At 39.8% G+C, this 18,460-nt stretch overlaps 1 protein-coding gene across 1 annotated transcript in view; it reads right to left on the minus strand.

Moving 5' to 3' along the window:
* Positions 1-18,460, minus strand: part of SPON1 (spondin 1) — a 433,156-nt gene that overhangs the window by 404,393 nt on the left and 10,303 nt on the right. Inside the window, exon 2 of the mRNA XM_042474844.1 lies at positions 9,813-9,919. Coding sequence (XP_042330778.1) covers positions 9,813-9,919 — 107 coding nt within the window. The remainder of the gene's footprint in view (positions 1-9,812; positions 9,920-18,460) is intronic.

An 18,460-nucleotide genomic window follows, 5' to 3' on the forward strand; every position in this document is an offset into this window, starting at 1 on the left:
GTACAGACCAATTCAGAAGATTCCCTGATCCGCTGTGTCACATTTTGGGTTACCCCAGGAAAATGCCTGGAGAAAGGTTCAACTCCATTTCCATGAACATCTTTCAGCTGGAATGGTACATCTGAATAAGACAATGTTTCAAAGAAAGCAACTAATTTTCTATGTAAAGGGGATAACTATGAGTGTGACTGTTTCAAATACAGTGGTGCCCCGGGATACGAAATGATCGCGTTACGAAATTTCCGGGATACGAAAAAGTTAGATTGGAAAAAACTGTTCCGGGTTACGATATTTTTTTCGGGTTACGAAATTTATTTCAGCGCAAAATTCAAACGCAAAGCGCGGCTAGCGGCTTTCCAGCGCTAACGGAAAGCCTTTTCGGGTTGCGAAATTATCGGGTTACGAACGGAACGGCGGAACGAATTAATTTCGTAACCCGAGGTAGCACTGTATTCAAAGAGCCTTGCATAGTTCATTTAAATAATACATAAAGATGTTCACATATCCAAATATTAACAGGTAGGTGACTACAGTTCAGAAAATCATGGCTTTGTTGCCTAAAATTGCCTATGGTAGAGCTATATGTTTTATTATAGGCATATTACGGATCTGTCCATCTTTATTCTCCAGCAAATGTGTGACATATGTGTAACCATTAGCAGTTTGGGGCTAAAAAAGTAATTTTAAAAAATTACATGCTGTATTTTTGTACCTAAGACTGAATTTTATGAATAGAAATTCTATCTTCTGTTCAGAAAATGTTTCCTGTGCTGAAACTGCTATAGCTGAGAATGTATTCTGTGCAAAATTTGCATTCTTTTTTGTGTGTGCAAAACCCAGCATTTTCTGTACAAGAAATTATACCACGTGTGAATTTGGCAGAATCAGTTCCAAACTACAAAGGTTCTTCTCTCATCTTCATTTCCCAACTCTCAACTAATATGTTTTTGTGTTATATTCCATGAATATTCTTTCCATCCTTACAAAGAAGTACCCAAGGTACTGAATTCTGTCCTCCAATTTGATTTAGAACCTTGGATAGCTCCTTTGATGTTTGTAATAAAAGTAATTTACTGCCCTCCAAATATGGAAGGCACCAGCTGTCCCTGAAGAAGAAAATCTCAGGAAAATGTAAACCTCCCTTCCCAATCTGCAGTGCTTGTGATGTTGATCAAGACTTTCCATATTTACTTGAGAGTAAGAAATCTAAAATAAAGACCATGGATGATCAACACAATTTCAATATAGACGATGAGGAAATTGAAATAGTTAGACTTCCCATAACTTGGTTTAAATATTGTTCAGAATGGAGACTACAGTCAAGAAATCAGAAGAAGACTGGGACTGAGAAGGGTGGCCGTGAAAGTACTAGTCCTTGATGTCTGGCTGTAATTTGGGATCTCTGAATCTTTCAGTAGCCAAATTGATGTTGCCAATTCCTCTTCCTTCTATACTAGATTCTTATATTCGGTTAGATCTGAATATTTTCCCCAGCTTTTTCTCCATTTCTATGCTGTATTATGAACATATCACACATTTGTGTCTCCATCTTATTAAATATGAATTGGCATTCTCTATTGCCATTACAGAGGTGTGATCTAGTGTTACCCATCCATAACTGTTCCATATTCACTGTCTCTACAGAGTCATGACTGTGGCACTATTTCCATAACCATTAATGTGCTCCCAAATCTACTTTACCAGGCATCAGCTTCATTGCACGAAGGAGGGCAGTTCTGCTGGTGATCAGGGCATGAATGGATAACATTTCCACTCCACTCCTGCTTGTAAGCAAGGGTATGACCATTAGAAGCAAGACCGCTGTTGGAGTACAGTCGGCCCTTCTTATACACGGATTTTTTATACACGGATTCAAGCATACACGGTTTGAAAATATTCCAAAAAAGTATAAATTTACCTTGATTTTCCATTTTTATAAGGGACACCATTTTGCTATGTCATTATATTTAATGGGACTTGAGCATACACGGATTTTGTTATACACGGGGGATCTTGGAACCAAACCCCAGCGTATAACAAGGGTCCACTGTACTTTGTTGCAACAAGACTTGGTTGAAGGGGTAGAAATGTCATGCACAAGTGTTTCAGGTGCATACTCTGTAAACAGACTATGCTGACCCAGCATAAGTCACTTTTATATGTTCAAAGATTGGTAAAGATGGACATTATGACACAATCATACACTGGATAAAGAACAACTTAAAGGAAGAACATCAAAGAGATGTGTTAAAATGTAGACTTTAAAAAATGGAAAAGAAAAGGCAGTGCAACTCATCAGGAAACAGACTCAGGACACATGCTAATCAATATTTCATTAGAAACACTGAAGAGTGAAATAACAGCCTGCTGATAAAATCTACTGATTACATCAAGATAGGAAACGCTGTTAATGCTTGGGAGGAGTAGGACATTTTGCAGGACAAACTGAGTAACTTCATAGTGTAAGCACAGCCTTCCTCAGTCTCGTGCCCTCCAGACGTTTTCCAGCTATAGCTTCCATCAAACACAGACAGTATGCCTATGGTCAGGAATAACTGGAATTACTGTATAGACCAAAGTTTAAAGGACACTAGATTGGAGAAGTCTAATCAGATGCAAGATATAATATAATGTGGAGGGAAAATGCACACATACTAAATCTAGAATTAGTCCTACCTAGTGTAAACCAATTGACAGTGGGACTTCAGTCACCTGAGAAATCTGAATCATTCATTCATAGGGTCTGCTCTAAATAGATTATAGATGGAATTAGCACTCCTCTCTCTGATGTTATGTGGTATCATCTTGAAATTTAGGTGACAAAAATGAAAGAAGATGAAAGAGATTCAAGACGTAGCTGGCCACACAGTGAACATGTGCCAGCAATCTAATGGCTTGGATATAACTAGATGGCAATTTCTATAGGAAATGGTTAAACAATGTGACCTGAGAGATCAGTGGGATTGTTATGCATACCAGCAGAATCCTCCCACTTAGTTTAACAAAGAGAATGCTTTCTTAAATCCAAATAATCCATCAGCTCATTTCTAATAGTAGCCATTGGTAATGCCCAGAGCTGTGATAATTTTAACAAACAGATGAAAATCCTTCTTAATCCTAAATAAAATGGATTTTATTTAGTAACCTATCCAAAGCCTTGCCTGAGGATTTGATACCATGCGATACTAAAAATAAACAAACAAACAGATAAATATTCCAACTCAGGTGAGCAGTGCCTGAATGGAGCAAACTCTGAGATTCTGCCTTTCATTTGAGGCTTATTAAAAAGCTTCAGAGTTCTTCAGTGTATAGAGGAATTTAGGAATGACAAATGCATACCATATCTTTTTCCTGAATAACAGTTACAATCTACATACATTCGTGGAGATTTATCATCTTTCAAAATGCTTACAACAAGGTTGTTTGCATGGCAGGATTACTTGTTTGCACTCCCAACACAGTCACATCCCACAGATATTTTGGGAGACAGTAGTCTGTTTTTCATCTTTGGGCATCAGTTTAAGAAAGGACCCTTAATCCCATTGGTACAGTTATAGCAATTGTAAAAAATGAGAGAGCTAGTAAAGAAGTAAAAGTCTCTTTTCAGAATCTGCAAAGTCTACACAGATGCTTGAACAGCTGGGCTGTGAAAAGATCAAGACCTCCTTGATTTATGATTAATGATGTCTGACTATATCTGCTGAATTAGAGAACATGTAAAAGCAAATCAGTAAGAAATAGGCCCTCAAGAGCTCAGATAGACTCCATAAACAAGGCCCAGGCCAGTTATTTAACTCAGAAGTGGATCTAAGTACTAAAACTCTAACTTGATAGGGGCAATATTATAGATTTAAAAATTTATTAGATCTTTCGTCTTGTTTATTCATTGTCATGTTCACCTATGCCCAAAAGCCAATAGTTCAGAATAAGACATTCATTAGAGTATATGTGACAATGTCCAAAGCATCACAGACCAAGAAATTAAGAGAGTATTTCCCCATTCCTCTCTTTAATTTTTGCATCTCTGTAACACTGTTAAAACAGCCACTTCAAATACATTAAGATGGCAGACTAATGCAAATTATTTTGAGCAGTTTAGTGGCTGTGCTTCTATTATACCATTTTCCTCCTAAAGAGTAGTTCTTCTCACACACTCTTCCCTTCAAGCTATACTAACTTTATACCAATACTACTTTTCAAAATAATTGTTTTCAGTTGCTGACTGCTGTGTTCTTCTGTGTTTAAATATTTTGCTGTTTTAAACAGCAAGAAAATATTTTCATTCTGGTGATCATGCCACTTCTAAATCAGTACATCCTTCTCCTCTTCCCTGGAGATGAATCCATCAAAACTGGACAATTTTCACCTTCACCTCCTGCCTGGAGATGGCCCATGAAAGGAATGGGATATTTCATTGAGTCCCACTCTGTATAAGATGGTACTGTATTACTAGTCAACCTCTACCCTTCCCCACATATCCTGCTGCAAAAACCACACTGACAACATGCTCTTGAATTCTGTAGCTATGCTACACAGGATAAGACAAACTAATATAAGCACTTCAGCAATAGCAAGTACATTTCTATACCGCTTATCAGTGCACTTAAGCACTCCCTAAGCAGTTTACAAAATGTAAGCCAATTGCCCTGAACAATCTGGGTACTCATTTTAGCAACCCCGGAAGGATGCAAGCCTGAGTCGAGCTTGAGTCCCTGGGCTGGTATTGAACTCACAAACTTATGGTTTTGAGTGAGTGGCTGCAGTACAGGCATTTAACCACTGCACCACCAGGGCAAGAAAGACTAAGGTCCAAAACACACAGTAAAAATCCAGTTTGAGACTGCTTTAACTGCCCTAGGGAATTCTGGGCACTGTATTTTAGGAGGACATTTAGCCTTCTCTGTCAGAGAGCTCTGGTGCCACAAAAACCTACAATTTCCAGGATCTCCTAGCACTAAGCCAGGGCAGTTAAAGCGATCTCAAACTGCTTTATTTCTGCAGTGTATTTTGGACTAAATGTATTCTTTGCATCAGTGCTGGGAGAACTATTCCTCTGAGATGGTTACCTCCATTGCATATGGCTCTGCTCCACTTGCAGTATTCACGATGGCACATCTCTGTTTACAATGCTACATGCTCATGGGTGGGGAAGCAGGGGTGTCAGGCTGCCAGTCATTATTTTTAAAATTTCCTGGGCAAAACCTCTTGTAGCATCACATCTTGGTGTGAGACTTGGCATTTGTAGCATTTAAACTCTCACTTCTCATCTCACTAGCAACACACAGGGTGACTGTAAAGCAAGGGTAAAAATTAGTGAGTTCGTACTTAAATCTTTAATGAATGCAAGCATTACAGCCAGGTGATAATTCTACAAAGAGCACTTAATAGAGTGTTTGCAGGTGGAAAGAGGAGTTCTGTTTTATGTGCCCCCATATGAATATTGCTACTGAAAAACTTTTGAAATATTCAACTGCCAATTAAAATGCTGATTTCAGCTTCTAAGCAGTATAATAAAACTAATTAAAGAGCTTAATAAGTATCCATCCACTGAGATACATGAGGCGTTTGGACATATTTAGAAAATTCCATTTTCTGCCAACTCTCATCCAAGTTTAAAAAATTTGCCTACTTCTGCAAAGTAAAAGGAGCTTTTGACTTGCTGGTCTAATGTAGAAAACATAGTTAGGCCTGAAGTCCAGACTTATATAAAAATGTCCTTTTCTTGCCAGTGCTGATAAGTTAATTGTATATTAGTAGCGATAGGACATTAATGGTGGGAATGTGCTCAGCTGTGGAAAGAAGAAAATAACCCTTATTTATTGTAAGGGGAAATTATAATTAACATATAGGAAATGAACTACACTAATTTGTACTTGCTAACATCTGTGTGATGACTTCAAAACTTTTGATACTTTAAAACCTATGTTTGGAACAAAAATATTCTCATTGGTGTGCTAATTGTTAATTTCAAAGGCTTTATTTTCAAAAGCTAATTGCAAAGGGTTTATTTCAAATATTGTCATACCATGGCATTAAAGATTTTACCATTTCATAATGCTACACTGTTGTTGTCTTTGTCTTTTCCATATGTCATTGCACCTCCATCTCTCAAGTTTTTTAAACTGGTACTGCTTGAAACTACTTTGAGTTTTAAGGTGTCCTTTTATTCCTTTGTTATGTAACAGAGAAAAGAAAAATCTGGAGTGCAACTTCAAACCTGAAAGGGTGGGGTGTGTCTGATTTCACCTCTTCAAGATGGAAATGGATTCCTATAAAGAATTATAATGACAGAATGCCTCTCAGGGACCCCATTCACATTCACCACTTTCTTTTCCAAAGACATCTGTGGGCTCTTATCATTGACTCTTTGAGTCAATTCCAAGGGGCAACAGTAATTGTCATAATACTCAACAATTATACTGATAGGGGGTGCCCACTGGAATGAGGAGCAGATCTTCCCTTTTATCTTACAACAGCTAAGGCCAGCTGGAGAGTAAAAGCAAAGAGGAATCCGTGGTAAAGTTGCAGGCTTTCATGGCCGGCATCCATAGTTTTTTGTGGGTTTTTTGGGCTATGTGGCCATGTTTTAGCAGAGTTTCTTTCTGATGTTTCGCCAGCATCTGTGGCTGGCATCTTCAGAGAATGCTTTGCCTGGAAAAAGTTGGGTGTATATATACTGCGTGAGCCTGGGAATGCAGGAGTGATTTGCATGTGGGCTCTACAGGCTAATGGTTATTCCAGCTCAGACATTAGAAGGGCTGCCAGGCCCAGGAAAACCCTGAGAAGTGAAGACAAGCAGCCACCCAAAGGGAAGGTATTTTTTTACCATACATCAAATTAGTCACAGACAGAATAGGCAAAGTGGTGAGGAAGCACAACCTTCAAATGGTTTACAAACCAGTGAAGAAAATCCAGCAAATGCTTCGCTTAGCCAAGGACAAGAGAGACCCTCTCACAGCTGCAGGAGTTTACCACATACCATGCAGCTGCGGACAAGTCTACATAGGGACCACCAAACGCAGTGTGCAAACAAGAATCAAGGAACATGAGAGACACTGCAGACTGGGCCAGCCAGAAAAATCAGCAGTAGCAGAACATGCCACAGACCATCCTGGGCATAAAATGCTGTTTGAAAACACTGAAATTCTGGACCATGCCAACCACTACCATGTCAGGATGAACAGGGAATCTATTGGAATCCACAAACACCTGGACAATTTCAACTGGAAAGAAGAAACCCTTAAAGTGAACAAAATTTGGCTACCAGTCCTGAGGAATAGCAAAATAAGGTCTCAGCAAATGCAAATGGGAAACCATTCAGCAGATAATGATCACCAATTAGCAGACATTAATCCTCTTTTGCATTAGCCTCCCAGCCTGAGGCCAGCCATCAACACAGAACAATACACATGCAAATCACTCCTGCATTCCCAGGCTCACACAGTATATATACACCCAACTTTTTCCAGGCAAAGCATTCTCTGAAGATGCCAGCCACAGATGCTGGCGAAACGTCAGAAAGAAACTCTGCTAGAACATGGCCACATAGCCTGAAAAAAACACAAAAAACTAGGAATCCATGGGGTTTTTAGGGTTTTTCAGGCTATGTGTCTGTTTTCTGGAAGAGTTCATTCCTGATGTTTCGCCAGCATCTGTCATTATACCCAACAATTATACTGATAACTTCTATGCTAGCATTCTCTGAAGATGCCAGCCACAGATGCTGGTGAAACCTCAGGAATAAACTCTTCCAGAACACAACCACATAGCCCCAAAAACCCACAAAAAATATGGAGGTCAGCCATGAAATCCTTCTACCTCACATTAAAACAGGAATCAGCAACTATGGCCAGTGCTTCTGACCAAAGAGCAGCAACCTCCCCCATTGCTTCTGTATGACAGTTTGGACCTAGGATGTGGGGGATGTAGAAGTTTCTATGTTTACAAAAGTGTCAGGCTGCAGCACCAGCTGGAAAGTTATAATCGCTACAATAGCCTTGTTAAATAAAAAAAATAAGATAGCTGCTTCTATAGTAACAATACAGCCAAAGAAAATGACTAAGAAGCCTTATACACAAGGCTTCTGAGTACACCACGGATTAAAAAGAAGTTCAATGAATCAAAACAATAGATAGAAACAAGCTTTCTAGCAGCACAGAAACAACATTCTTCTCCAACTTGAACTTGGCTTTTTGGTTTATGGACTATTAGGAAACACATGACAGCACATAATCAAAAACATTTGGGAAACCTAGGGGCTCAGGGACATATCAGCCCAGACTGCAATCCACTAAAGTACATTTCAGTCAGAAAAAATCTGATATTGTATGTATGCTAACTTTGGGACTAAGTCCCAGTGCACCATGGGACATTTCTTCCAAGTAATGTTGGTGAGATTGGAGCTGCAAGGGAATCCAAATATTACCATTATAAAATGATTTTTGTTAGTATTATGAATAGCATTTGGACCAGCTTCTTGGACAGTCAGCCCACCCCTTACATGGGGGATCCATTCTGGACCCCCCACACACACGAAAGGGGAATTGAGCGTATACTCAAATCCCAGTAACTATCATGGGGCACACTTCCACGTCACACCATGTTACGTGCACCATGGGAGTGTTCTCATTGTCTCTATTGAGCTCAAGTCTGCCAACTGTACTCCATTTGACAATACAGGCCTCAAACAGACAGCCCAAAAGCAACACATGATCTGAATCACTCAGAGGCTGTACAGAGGCTGTGCTGGGGCCACCCAACATGGCTCAAAGCTAGCCACAAAAAGAGCAGTTTCTTACCACTCCTTTTCACAGCCTATTTGGGACTGCGGCAGCAGCTGCCCTTGGTACTGAGGCATCTGGTTGCTGTGGTCCCATCCTACTGCCCTGTCTGCTTCGCCCCATGGTTAACACTGCAACTGAACACATGCTTAACTTAAAAGTGTGTTTATGTGACCTGTGTGGGATTTACCTCTAAGTAAACGTTCAAAGAATTAGGTTTTATATATATAATAGATCATAGTAAAATTTCACTGCACTATAAAGAAAATTGCAGTAGAATTTACTCTAAGGCTTTTTCCCCCTCACTGCACAAGATGCCAAAAGACATGCTTTTCCCTGATCCACCTTGACCCACATGTTTTTTGGCATAACATTGAACTGCATTGTAGAAAGTGACATAGGTAGTTTCACTATGACTAGAGATTTATTGGCATTTTTCCTGAGGTACAATGGTAATGTGGAGCAAATAAAAAAATCAGAATCCTGAAGCTATAATACAAAAGCAGTGCTGTGCACCATTGGCAATGCTGACATCCACACAGCTGAATCTAAAGCAATTGGACAAATCTTCATGTATGTATCCCCATTGGCCACATATGGAGCAATAAGTAGCTAGGCCCAATAATATACAATATAAGGTTATTAAGGCGGAAAACTAAGCCTAGTCTTTACAAGCTTCTATTTCTTTATCTTATTATCATTTATTTAAGAAATACCCTTGCTTCTGATTAAAGCCTATATTGCCAAATGCGCAAACACCTATTTGCTACTGATTACTTTATTTTTCTACTGCACAAAATGTGTTCTGGTGCACTTTACAATAATGCCTGGACTGTGGTTCACACGGAACTAATTTCCTATATAAAATGATATAAACTGATCTTTAGGTGGAGCTATGAAGCTTCATGTTTTCAGTTGTAGAAATATCTGTAGCTATGCAAATAGATGTTTGTATAGCTTGCTTCCTGCCCAGAATCAAATTGCTGTTTAGTCAGAATCATGAAAGCTCCCATTCACGAAACACCTACTCACCTGAAAAGTTCCTGCATGATCTTCTTCTTTGTCTCCTTCTTTGCCTTCTTTCAAAGCAATCAATGTGAATCCACGAAAATAGGCTGGAGTGGCAGCAGAAAGTGTCACTAGGGGAGAAGGGACAAAAATCAGACTTTTGAGATGGATGTTTTTACATAGCTTTTTGAACTCAGAATCTTGGTCAATGCTTTAATCAGGATTTTAAGGGTCTTTGGGAATAACAGTCCTGTTAGACCTCAGTGGGAGCTCCTAAACTGGAAGATGTGTTATATATACAGAATGAGAACTCTCTTCAGCTTTACATGATCTTGGATTACCTGTGCTGAAACTGCAAATAAAATAATAATAAATAAAAAAATTATTTATATTTTCCCACCTTTCCCAGATGGATCGAGGCGGGACTACAACCCGATAAAATATACAAAACACAACAATAAAATACATTAACAGTTTACAAATAATTCCTTTAAAACAGGTTCAATAAAAAGGTGAGGCAGGAATAGAGATATTCACATCTTAGTAAAGAATGGACAATATTTATTATACTAGGTCAGTTGGGTATTGCCGGAAGAGATCCGTCTTAACTGCCCTCTTAAAAGTATCTAAGGACCTGACACCATTTAAATTATCCAAAATGTTTAATCAAAGTAACATCTGCTAGAAGTGCAAAAAAGAGGTGGGCACTTATCTTCATTGTTGGTGGAAGTGCCCGAAAATATTTAAATTTTGGAAGGATGTACACAGTGAAATAAGGAAAATGATATTACTTAAAGAAAGACCGAACCCATTAATGTATCTTCTGAACATTACTGATGAGACTAAAGAAAAAAAAGGTAAAGAAAAAATGTTATTCTATATGACAGTAACTGCAAGAGCATCGATCGCTAGGCTGTGGAAGTCGGAAGAATTGCCCTTGATGGAAGACTGGCGATTAAAAATGATGAACTTTTATGAGATGGACAAATTAACAACTGAGGGGGAAGGACACATTAGATGCATTTTATAGGGAATGAAATCCATGGATAAAATATTTACAAAAATAAGGTCTTGTTAAAAAATCATATAATAGAGTAGCACTAATATACTGTAAATATTCCTACTCCGATAGTTTATTGGTGGTAAATAGGGTTCAGAATTTAAACAGGGGACCAGGGGTAAATTTGTCTAAACGCTCTTAGATAAGAGGTTATTTTATATCCTATGGTGTGTATATGTATAATACCTTTGTGTTTGCCCAAGAGTTAGTCATAATTTGTAGTTAATGGAGATGGTAGAATGCATAATCCCAAGGAAGTGCTTGTAAGAAGGGAAAGAAAGAATATGTGACAGTATGTGACAACGAAACATTTGTTGGTTCATAACAATTTTATTTTGTAACTTTTTTTATTATTTAATAAAGTTTTAAAAAATTTCAAAGAAAAATGATCCAAGGAGGTGATAAGACGGATCTCTTCCAGGAGACTGTTCCACAATTTCAGAGCCACTACAGTGAAGGTTCTTTGGGAAGATGAGACTAACCTAGTTGTTTGTAATTCTAGCAAGTTCTTCCCAGATGCTCTGAGTGTGCGGGGCAGATTATGGAGAGGCGTTCCCACAAGTACTCAGGCCCAAGCCATGTAGGGATTTAAACATAATAACCAACATCTTGTATTGTGCCCGGAAGTAATCGGCAGCCAGTGAAGAGCTTTTAGAACTGATGTTATAAGTTCAAACCTTGAAGAGCTGGTGACCAGTCTGGTTGCTATATTTTGAACTAATTGAAGCTTCTGAACTTGGTACAAGGGTAGCCCCATGTAGAGCGCATTACAGAAATCAAGATGAGAGATTAGCAGAGCATGTACCACTGCTTCATGGACCCTTTGGTCCAGGTAGGGACACAGTTGGAGTATCAATCAAAATTGATACCAAGCGCTCCTGGCTGTTGCATCTACTTGAGATGAGAACTGTAGGGATGAGTCCAGGAGTACTCCCAAACTGTGAACTTCGTCCTTTAGGGGAAGTGTGACCCTGTCCGAGATAGGTTGACAAATTTCCTTCCCCAGAGTTGAGGTACCTATCGCAGGTACCTCTGTTTTCTCTGGATTCAGCTTGAGTTTGTTTTCTCTCATCCAGCCTGTTACTGACTCAATGCAGGCATTCAAAAGAAAGATGCCTTCTTTAGTCACTGCAAGAGTTGAAAGCATAGAGAAGCATATTTGGGTGTCATCAGCATACTGATAACACCGTGCCACATGTCTCCAGATTATCTCGCCCAGCGGCTTCATGTAAATGTTAAACAGCATGGGGGACATGTAAATGAACTTTCATTCGCTCAATGGTATTTCCCCTTCTTCCCTATTCCTGCTCTGCCAATCTGAGATTCACTCAACCTAGCCCACATGTTGCCTGGCTAATATCCCCAAAATTTGTTATGTTGGTTAGGTATGGTGAATGGAAGTTCTGGACTTAAGGAGGAAGACTGGCCCTCCTTCCCTCCTCTTCACCATCTGCCAGTGAATGCTGGGCTGAGTGAGTGTTTGCTGCCTTCCTTCCACCTGGGCTTCATCCATGCCACAGCTCCTGGACTGAAGGAGGAGTCTTGCCTTTCCCCCCCCCCCCCTTTTTTTTTTTTGTTTGTTTGTTTAGTTCATATTGGATTTTAGGATTGAGACGGGGGTTGAGAATGGGGATTATTTTCTTTTCACTTGTTTTACTCTATTATTTGTTTGTATTTTGCTTTGTTAACTTTATTGTTGTTATAATTACTATGTATTTTTATTTTATTTTTTGACATTTGAACCTGTGTTGAGGGACCGGGAAAGGGGTTAATTATGAATTTCATTAGATTGTAATATTTTTATTTTCTTTGATTGTTTTTGTATTTGTTTATGGATTTTGTTTGCTTAATCATTTATGCAATCTATGTGTTTTGTAATTTTGTAATTGTAATGTTTTAAACCGCCTTGATCTTCTTGAAAAGGCGGTATATAAATAAATATTATTATTATTATTATTATTAGTCTAACAACTACTGGATGGCCACATGTTCCCCAGCCTTCATTTAAGCCTTCCTGAAAATGTCTCAATAATGATTATTCTCAAGAAAATCACATTCAGCAAATGCAAGGCAAAAGTAAGGCACATGAGGCAGAATACTGACATAAAGATTTGAAGGTGTAAACCAAAAGAAATATAGGAACTATGGTTCTATTCATATTTTAAAGGGTTACTTTGCAAACCTATTGATAGCTAGCCTTCAGTCATCTATAAAGTAAGCTTCAATGAGTTCATCAGTACTTCCTTCCAGGTAAGTGTACGTAAGGTGCGTTACAGACTGCCTGAAAGCGGCGGTCTGCTGCCGCTGCCATTAGCAGTGCCAAGGAGCCCCAGCGGCCAAACCGCGAGGCTCCCTGGCGCCGCGAAAAAGAAGCGCCAAAATGGCACTTCTTGTTGTGGTGTGCTAATGATGCCGCAAGGTGCCAATGGCGGTCCCTTCTGGGAGAAAGGTCCCTTCTGGGAGAAAGGTGGCATCCAATGAAATTAATAAATAATGCTTAATGACACCAACATGGGCTGTCTCTAGATCTCAGAGTCTGGTTCAGAAACATCAGGTCCTGGGACAATCCTGAACTGGTAACCCTATCGAATAAAGCAGTAATCATCAGTAACCCAAGGCATTTTACTGTCTGGAACAAAGAAAAGATAATACCTCTCACATCAGATTCCTTGTTCAAAGAAATGATGGTTGACTCTTATTTGAATGCTGGCAGTGGGACAAGGTCTTCCACTCCACCTGAGACAGAAAATTAGTTGAGGGGGCCTAGGACAGGCTGTTTAACATTAAAAAAAACCTCAAACTGTGGGGAAGTACTCGTGATTTAGAAGACACAGGCCCGAAACAGACAGGCCTAAAAAAGTGGCTTCTGGCCCCTTTGGGTGTGTGTTGTTTAGATGACGCATGTCCCCAAAGGGGCCAGAAGCCACTCCAAGGCTGCCCAAGGCAGCTTGACGTTGCCAGGAAAAGAAGTGGATTTAATTTGCTCCTGCCAGCAGCCTATTTGGGACCACAGTGGTGGCCCTTTCAGGAGTGGGCTGTGCAGTTGCAGCAGTCCCAGAGCAATTGTGGCCAGAGCAGCTGGAGGTCATTCCTTCTGGGCCACCTGCTTCAGCCCATAGTGGTAGAAATGCTACTGTTCCCCCTCAGCAAATGCTTCCCAGAGCAGTCACTTCCTTTGTTTCTTGGCCAAAGTATGTCAGCCTCAATTTAATCATCTTGGCTTCCAGAAAGATGTCAAGCTTGTCCTGTTTTAGGACCCATTTGTTTGTCTTTTTGATTGTCCATTTTACCCTTAGCACTCATCTAATACCACATCTCAAATGAGTTGAGTTTCTTTCTATCAGCTTTCTTCACCAGTTCTTACAGAATTAATATAAGGAAATTATTACAGCCTCTGCTAACTATTAATGGGAGGATACAGAGCAGCCCTCACTCCTCTTGAAGCATCAAAGTTCATAGTACTTCAATTGTTATGGAAAGCAAGTACTTTGGCTTTCTGCCTCCACCATTTACATTCTGTGGCAACAGTCCAAGCTACCAAGTTGAGTGAGTATGAAGCTCAATATTGTTTCAAACTACAGGAGGATGGGTACCCTACAGTTAGTCCAATGCAACCTAGAAATTGTCCAGGGATGTGTGTGTGTGTGTATGTGTGTGTGTGTGTGTGAGAGAGAGAGAGAGAGAGAGAGAGAGAGAAATAACTCATAGATCTTTTTGTTTGTTTGTTTGGTAGGTCCATCAGTAATCCTTTGCCACTCATAATGAAGAGGAACTGCCACTGCATTTCCTATCAGAAAATTTCTACCACAAACCTAGTCTCAAAACAGAGACTTAAATCCTCTCTATTGATTAGTGCCAACTAAAGCAGATCCATTGAATCACTGGGATTTACCTAAATGCTGGCTTAGCATTCCACAATTGATTCAATGGAACTGTAGTTGGGACAAACCAATAGATTAAGCCCAGAAAGTGCAGCAATTTGATAGTAACAATCTCAATTTTCTGTGTAATAGCTGAGTGAACAAATGGTGTTGATTCTGGATAAAATCAAAATGAATGTGTGAGCATCCTCTTCCCCAGTTCTTGTTTTCTAAACATTCTTAGGTAAATTGCTGCCAACATTTTTATATTGATTTTAATATTAAACTAGATGTGTGCATCCTTGTATCCAAAGCATTTAAAATATAAATCATATTCCTGCATCTGAAACATGGAAAACAGTTGATCTGAAGAGGTGGTCCAGTACCCTAATCCCCAGTTTACCTCCTTACACATTTTCAAAAGTATGAGAATTCTCACAAATGTCTGAATATTGAGGGATCATGTAAGGGGAAAGAGAATCCAGGCTTACTTAGCTTTACTATAATGGTGGGTTCAGCTACTCTGGGAGAATGCAACAAGCTAGTGACTCCTAGCATGCGGGTGAATAATAATAATAAAAATGGATAGATATGTGCTCACCTGAAGAAAAGATGAGTTTTCTTTTAGCTCTAATGTACTTTTTGCTGCCAACCCCAGAGGTTACATACTTTGTGTCACCTACCTTTCTCCTGTAATCACAATCTTTACAGAGGAGGGCTAATTGTGCAGCCCCCAACTGGAGTGCAAGCTTATACAGTTAGTATAATCAATGATGAGGAGTGTTGGGAACTGCAGTCCAACAGCATCTGGAGAGCTGCATGATTCCCACCTCTGCTTTATAGCTACAACAGGAGTACATTCATGTTCACATGAGGAAGCATTATTTGATCTCTACCAGCCTGCCATGCAGACAGACTCACCGAATCACCACTTTCCTTACATCTGCAAAACATGGCAGTGATCACTTGGCAAGGAATTTCCAGCTCTCTGAAAATGCAAGCATGTGCCATCTTTGTCTAACACATTCCCTCAACATATCACATGATTACATGGTAACAGGCCTGTTCAGATGTTATATGCTTGGTTTGAATCAACATGCAAAGCGATGAAGACCTCACCGTGCTCCTCACTCTATCATCACTCTTCTCACATGGAAAATGACAAATCTGATGAGACATTCCTGCCCATGTGGAGACACTTTACAAAAACAGAGATGCTGGAAATTAAGGGCTCTTGTACATACATGATCTCTTCATGATAACTGGAACTTCTCCTCATCGGATTATCTAGGACTTCTCCTATTTACACATTGAACCAAACCAGGAAAATAATGCCTCAATAAGGCAACTATCATAATTCTGTTTTATCATTTGGTCCTGATTCAAGGTTTACTAAGCTAACTGACTGCTTTATAACCTTCATTCTAATAACTGTACATAGTACGTATTAAGATGAGATTTATCTACTCTGTTACTATTATAAGCCCTGGAAAATATAGCATGCAGCAGTGTCCAACTGTGTAACGGTGATTTAGAGCTGCAGTTTTCATAAATGACAATTAAGAGGGTTGAATATATATCTTTCAACTGACAGAGAGAGCTAAATAATGAGTCTAGAGCACAATTCTTGACGTACATCAAATCTCAGACTATCCAGAAGTGTTCATGACAGTGTTTACCAGCAATCAGAATCTTTCAATATGCTTTCAACACACAATCAAACCTTTTGTGATCCACATTGTCATCAGTAACTTGGTATGAACAGGAACTGAAACATTCTGGTTTATCAAGAGGCTATTCATCAATGGAAAAGGAGAAACTGACTGAGCCAATGGGGAAAATCTGTTTCCTAACACTCAACTCTAAACCAGGCTGCCAACCAGTATGTCAGCCAATGTGATATGTAGATGGCTGTTGTAGCAAACCACACTTGATGTTGATGCGCCTTGATGTAGAACGATCCTAAAGCAAGAGTTAATAGAAATATTTCTAGATATCCACAATCAATTAAAGTCATATGAGATTATCACACATCATTTTTTGCCCAATCCAGGCAAAGTCTGGGAATGGACTTGAACAGGTGAGAATGGGTACTATCACACAGGAAAACACCACAGATACCACCTGGAGACTACAAGCCATCCCTCAGCCATGCTTTACCCACCGATTTTAAAAGACAAAAGCTTTCCATCCTTCATAATCAGTGGGCAAAGCGCAGCTGGAGGAAGGCGTATAGTCTCCCAGCAGCAACGGTGGTGTTTCCCTGTGCAATAACACCTGTTCAAGCCCGTTTCCAGCCCATGCCTGGATCAGGCAAAAATGATGTGCGATAATCTCCATAGTAAGCACATGTCAAGAAATTGTATAGACTTTTGTGCAGGTAAATCTGATAGTTATCAAAGGAATAAAAAGAGGCACCCACTGGAAATTAATACGATTCTAGAAAAAGCAGAAAATAAAAAGGATTTGTATGTTATGCCAATGATTCTTTGGATCAATATTCATTTCTGTTGAATCCTATTGATAGAAAAATAAAACATTTTCTGTTGACAAAATTATGTAGAAATCCTGGTCAGATTAATTGCACAATGCTTAACTAAGAAAATAGGGGCTTGCATCCAGACTATCTGGAAAAGTATAGCTCCCAATATCAGGCAACCCATGTTTTATGATCCCAGGATTCCATAGCATTTAGCTCTGACAGTCAAATCAGAATCAAATTGGATTATTTTTGCAGTGGGGATGCAGCCCTAACATCAGTGTCTGAATATCACTATTTTGTGGATTTTGGATGTTACTGTGCTTTGCTATATGACCAGCAAGACCCAGCGTGGTGTAGTGGTTTAAAACAGAAACTCACTGGATAACCTTGGGCAAATCACACTCTTTCAGCTTTAGATGTCAATGGCAAACCTCTCTGAACAAATCTTGCTAAGAAAATTCTGTAACAGGTTTGTTGTGATTAGTTCTCTGGGAGATTAGGGTTCACTTATCCATGAAGCCACAAAAACTCACTGGGTAACCTTGGGCAAATCACACTGTCTCAGCCTCTGAGGATGGCAATGTCAACCCGCCTCTAATGAAACTTGCCAAGACAACCCCCGCCAAGTATGGGAGGAGGAGGGGGGGCTAATGGTGTCCCCCAGGGAACTGTGTCTCATGAGGGGTGGGACTTCCAGCCAGAAGGGGAAGCACTTCTGGCTATAAGGGGTGGGCTTCTAGTTAGAAGGGCTGGGGCTTCCACCCAGAGGGGCTGCACACCATCTCTCCTTGTCACCCCTCAGTTTTCTGCAGGAGAACTGGGGTGCAGCAAGGACCCAGGGCTGCCATTCTCACCATCCTGCCCCCCTTGCTGTGGCCACTGTGTGCCCTCTGAGATGGCTTTGCATGCCAGAGACAGCATGCATGCCATAGGTTTGCCAACACAGGGCTAGAGTTTGGCAGTGCTGATGATGGTTTGTACTGCCTTGTGAGAAGGTAGCCCCCAAAACCTCAGTGCTAGTAAACTTTATGGGAAGGGTACAAAATAATAGTATCCACTTTAGGGGAAGGTTAGTAAAGGCAGCTGAGGCTTTATTTGTTTATGTATCTGTTTATCTAATTTGTAAACTGCCTTGATCCTTGGAAAGGCAGTATATAATAATAATAATAATAATAATAATAATAATAATAATGAAAAGAAGAAGAAGAAGAAGAAGAAGAAGAAGAAGAAGAAGAAGAAGAAGAAGAAGAAGCTATAAGGCTGCATCCCC

The sequence above is a fragment of the Sceloporus undulatus genome, chromosome 1, assembly GCF_019175285.1.
Source record: "Sceloporus undulatus isolate JIND9_A2432 ecotype Alabama chromosome 1, SceUnd_v1.1, whole genome shotgun sequence".
NCBI classification, from domain to species: Eukaryota; Metazoa; Chordata; class Lepidosauria; order Squamata; family Phrynosomatidae; genus Sceloporus; species Sceloporus undulatus.